Source organism: Ictalurus punctatus, chromosome 3 (assembly GCF_001660625.3).
Source record: "Ictalurus punctatus breed USDA103 chromosome 3, Coco_2.0, whole genome shotgun sequence".
Classification (NCBI taxonomy): domain Eukaryota; kingdom Metazoa; phylum Chordata; class Actinopteri; order Siluriformes; family Ictaluridae; genus Ictalurus; species Ictalurus punctatus.
In genome coordinates, this window is record NC_030418.2 from 11257922 (window position 1) to 11262921 (window position 5000).

Sequence of the window (5000 nt, forward strand, 5' to 3'; positions counted from 1 at the left end):
ACTTCACATGGGATCGGGTTCTATGGTCAGATGAAACCAAAATAGAGCTTTTTGGCGCACACAGAGAGGTAGCCATATGGAAAAGTACCTCACGCCCACGGTTAAATATGGTGGTGGCTCTTTAATGTTTTGGGGCTGTTTATCTGCCAGAGGACCTGGACATTTTCTTAGGCATCATGGACTCTATCAATATCAACAGATATTAAATGAAAACCTGACTGCCTCTGGCAGAAAGCTTAAATGGGCTGTGGTTTGATCTTCCAGCAGGAAAATGATCCAAATCATACATCAAAATCAACACAAAAATGGTTTACTGACCAAAAAATCAAGGCCCTGCTATGGCCATCCCAGTCCTCTGACTTGAAACCCATAGAAAACCTGTGGGGTGAACTGAAGAGGACAGTCTATATTTAAGAAAGCTATTTGTTTTTGTATAAACCTGTGTTGTGTGTGCAATTGTTTGATGTCCATGAGAACAGAGTATTTTTGTGAATTTTTTTGAACAAAAGTTGAAAGGGTTAAACAATAAAGACAATTTGTCACAACCTTCTTTGCTCATATTTACCAAGGCTGCCAATATTAATGGAGGGCACTGTACATGTCTGTATCACACTTCTAAAGTTCACAACGGTTGCATTAATTTATGTTGTGTTTCCCAGGTTCCAGTGTGGAGCTGAAAGAGGATAAATGCTGGGAGAAAGTGGAAGTCTCCTCTAATCATCACCGAGCTAACAAGTTAACTGACAAGAATCCCAAGACATTCTGGGAATCCAATGGTTGCACAGGCTCTCATTTTATCAATATTTACATGCACAAGGGGGTAGTCATTAGGTTTGTATTCTAATGTGTATATATATTCATGTATCTGTTTATATGTACGCAACTGGTCAGTGTGTGTGTGTGTGTGTGTAGAGCAGTGATTCTCAAAGACAGAATAGGTTAAGTGTTGCCAGGAGTCCATGATTTTGTTTATTTCATTTTGTTACAATGGTGAAAATCACATTTATTAAGCTATAGTTATTAGGTTAGTTATTAAGTTATAATTTATTCTTATACTTATTAGCCTGTTTCACTCACCACTTAATTAATCAAAATCTCAGTAATTCAGTTTTTTCACCTGAGAGAAATAAAGAAAGGATGAGCTATCTTCTTATCAATTCATGTTTATATATGATTTTTGTTTGTTTTTCTCCTGCAGGCAGCTGGCAGTCCTGGTAGCCAGTGAAGATTCAAGTTACATGCCAGCACGTATAGTAGTACTGGGAGGAGATGATCCCACAAACATCAATACTGAGCTCAATACTGTAAGAAAACCTACTGACCCTTCTACAGTAACAGTGTTAATGCAGTGTCCCATTCTCTTTGATTGAAGGCTTTACTTGGTGTTTATCAGGTAAATGTGCCACCGTCTGCTAGCCGTGTTGTTCTGCTGGAGAATATGACCCGCTTCTGGTCCATAATTCAGATCAGGATAAAGAGATGTCAACAGGTCAGGCAGCAACATTTTTGTGCTCTTCTTTTTGGTTTTTGTATTTTGTTAAAAGTAACGCATCTAAATCCCTATACTTCTTGTGGATGTTTTGTAAACATTGTATCTAAGTTAAGGAAAAAGCAATCATTCGGAATTATTGCATATGTTTTCCCATTAGGGTGGTATTGATACTCGAGTGCATGGCTTTGAAATTCTGGGGCCAAAGCCAACATTCTGGCCAGTGTTCAAGGAGCAGCTGTGCTGCCGTACCTACCTCTTCTACACAACCAAGGCTCACACCTGGTGCCAGGAGATCCTAGGAGACCGGGGCCAGCTGCTGCAGCTTTTCAATAAGTGAGTATGCACTGCTTGTAAGAGCCCTTTTATTATTTATCCTTTATTTATACAGGTGAGTCCCACTGAGATTTTAAATACCTTTTGCTAAGAAGCACTAACCAAGATCGCAACAACAAGAATGAATTTATCAAAATAAAAAAAAGGCAGGTGGCTTGATGGTTATGGCTCTGGGTTATTGATCGGAAAAACAGTGGTTTAAGCCCCAGCACTGCCAAGCTGCCACTGTTGGGCCCTTGAACAAGACCCTTAACCCTCTCTGCTCCAGGGGTGCTGTATCATGGCTGACCCTGCGCTCTGACCCGAACTTCCCAACATGCTGGGATATGCGAAGAAAATTCATTTCACTGTAATGTATATGTGACCAATAAAGACTCTTTATCAAAACACAAAATGTACACATGTAATATTAAAAAAACTCTGAAGGGCCTGGGAACAGTATACACAAATAATTTAATAAAAAGTTGTGCTTTTTTAAATAAACCAAACCAAAAAATATTCAAATTTATGCAGCTACGTCCTTGTAATGAGGTGATTTGATTATACTGATTCTCTGCTTGATTATACAGCTGACCAGTGGAAGTCTTAACTTACTGGTAAAACCTGACCACAATGTCTGTGAATGTTTTAGTCATTCAGGTAAGTCAGCATAACTGGATTTGTATAATCTTGAGCATGTTTCACCATTCATTTAAGGTGCTTCATTACAGAACAGTGGGAAAATTCCTTGCATTTAATACTCTGTCCCACGGGAGGCACTGAAGTCAAGGGTGTGAACTGGTGTGAAACTGCTGCGATTAATGTGTTATAACTGCATTTCAAGAGGATAATTGGTCTCTTACCCAGTCATACAGAAATGGTTGCATCTTGAGAATGATGACCTCCTTCATTAAACTTTTATTTTGAGTACATGTGCAGGTCTAAGAAGGGTGAGTCATTTTCAGAGTGCTTAGAGCAGCTTGCTGTTTTTTGTACTGATTAATTGACTTGCTGTTTTTTGTGTTCTCTCTTGTTGTAAGGTTGAACAGTGCTCTGCGTCATGAACAAATGTTTGCTGACCGTTTCCTGCCTGATGCTGAGGCTGCAGAGGCTCTTGGCCGAACTTGCTGGGAGGCTCTAATCACTCCTATTGTACAGAGCATCACTCTCTCTGGTAATCAGTCTCTGTGTATAGTCTGGTCTCAATAATTAACTGCTCCCAGACAACATACTCACTCAGTAACCAGTACAGATGTAATTTATTTGGAGACAAAATTGAACTATCCAGTAACCAAATGCCTTATAATACTTGTTCATGCTAGATTTCTTCCCTTTTATCTTCTTGGAAAAGATGCATGCAGGCACAAATCTAAAGTTTGACAGGTGCTTTGTTTTTCTTTTTCTTGTTTTAAAATTGAAGCTTCAGTATACATACAGATGTTATCCCTTCATAGTGTTTAGGTCCAACTTGCCTCTAACTTTTCCCCACCTTCCTTAAAACCCTTTGTGCCAGGTATCTCAAGGCCAACCTGTAGATAAATTGCCTAGCAGCCCTTAGCAACCATATTCCATTATCTCTCCAGTACCCAAAATACATGAGAGTAGAGAAGCCCTCAAGAAGCTTCACAATGATGGAAAAAGTTATGGAAAATATTCTACACTTAATAATGAAAAGAGTTGTTTTTGTTTATTAATTATCTTAATGTTAAGTGATACTGAAGCAGATTCAACGTAGCCAGTGTTTTGTTTGTCTTCTTGGACAAAATTCCAATTGATCGTATACGTCCAAAATGCTCTCACGCTCTAGATGAGTGGTCACCAACCTTCTTCCTTGAGATCCTCCTTCCTGCATCTCCAACCAAAATCTAACACACCTGTTTAGTTGATCAAGAACTTCTTAAGACAACGATTAGGTGGTCAGGTGGGCACAATTATGGTTGGAGCTGAAGTCTTCAGGAAGGTAGATCTCCAGAAATAGGGTTGGTGACCACTGCTCTAGATTTAACCCTCCTATTATGATATGGGTCAATTTGATCCATTTCCACATTTGATAAAGGTTTACTGCTTTAATCTGTTCTTTGCTGATTTTGTGTGCATTTAAACTGTAGAAGTCATTTTGACCCATAATATAATGGATGTAACTTTTTTCCAAACATAATAGGAGGATTAAAGGCATTTTTTTTCAGTGAGAATAAAACTGAGGTGATGTCATTAAAATCAGAACTAAAATAGGTTCCCCTACCCAAGTAGATAGCCAAGTTCAATAGTTTGTAAACTGAAGCTTAATTAATCGTGGTTATATATGAACTATCTAATTACACAACCCCTAGTGAGAAGCTCAAAAAGTGATTTTTTTTTTTTTCTTTTTTCCCTCCCCCCCAGCTTGTCTTGACCTTAATGTAGAATATTCCATTTTAATACTTCTGCCATGAAGTAGTGGAGGCATTATGTTTTTCGGTCATCCTTCCGTCTGTGCGTCCACCCATCCGAGATTCTTGTTAGTGCGATATCTCGAGAATGAGTGGTAGAATGTTTGCATTCACATGAGCACTGTTTATGTCTGGTTCTGTTTGTTACTTACTTGATTTAGTAATTTTGTGAGTTTGTGTTTTTTAATCTGATGTGTTATTTGTAGGTACTCGGTTTTTTTTTTCTCCATGCTTCTGTTTTGGTTTTTAACAGAGAGCCATGTTCTGAGCCCATTGGCCTGGTTGCTCAGTGAGTACTTGGAGAATTCCGAATCTTCAAAATGCTATAAGAGCAGGGCTGCCATCTTTAATTCCCGTGTGCGTCGCCTAACCCACTTACTGGTTCACGTGGACACCAGCCGAGTGGATATAGAAGAACTCAAACCTCCTGTCAAATCCAGTGAGTGGAGCAACACCCTAATCTAAATAATCTCTCTCTCTGCATTATCCTCCATTTGCCATACATTTAAACTTTCCTATCATACAGAAAAGCCTGCCAATAACTTTTACTTTAGCAGTGTGTTTTCTAAAAGAAATGTATTTTCTTTATTGATGGAATTGAGTGATTTGAAACCTGCGTTCACACAAACACGCATCAACACATGAGGCAGCTGTTTGTTTCCTGTCTTGGTGTGCTACCTAATGCTGTTAGGCTGGCAGTGGTGACAAGGTGATGGGACGACAGACAAAAAAAAAATCTGATTGTCAATGAAATGTAGTCATGAAGT

The 5000-nt window shown here is 38.9% G+C and overlaps 1 protein-coding gene across 7 annotated transcripts in view; it reads left to right on the forward strand.

Annotated features, from left to right (window-relative positions):
• Positions 1–5000, forward strand: part of LOC108263249 (cullin-9) — a 60699-nt gene that overhangs the window by 30065 nt on the left and 25634 nt on the right. For all 7 annotated transcript variants that reach the window (XM_017463881.3, XM_017463877.3, XM_017463876.3 and 4 more), the window contains 6 exons: positions 660–831; positions 1199–1304; positions 1394–1489; positions 1650–1825; positions 2845–2978; positions 4487–4672. In XM_017463881.3, coding sequence (XP_017319370.1) covers positions 660–831; positions 1199–1304; positions 1394–1489; positions 1650–1825; positions 2845–2978; positions 4487–4672 — 870 coding nt within the window. The remainder of the gene's footprint in view (positions 1–659; positions 832–1198; positions 1305–1393; positions 1490–1649; positions 1826–2844; positions 2979–4486; positions 4673–5000) is intronic.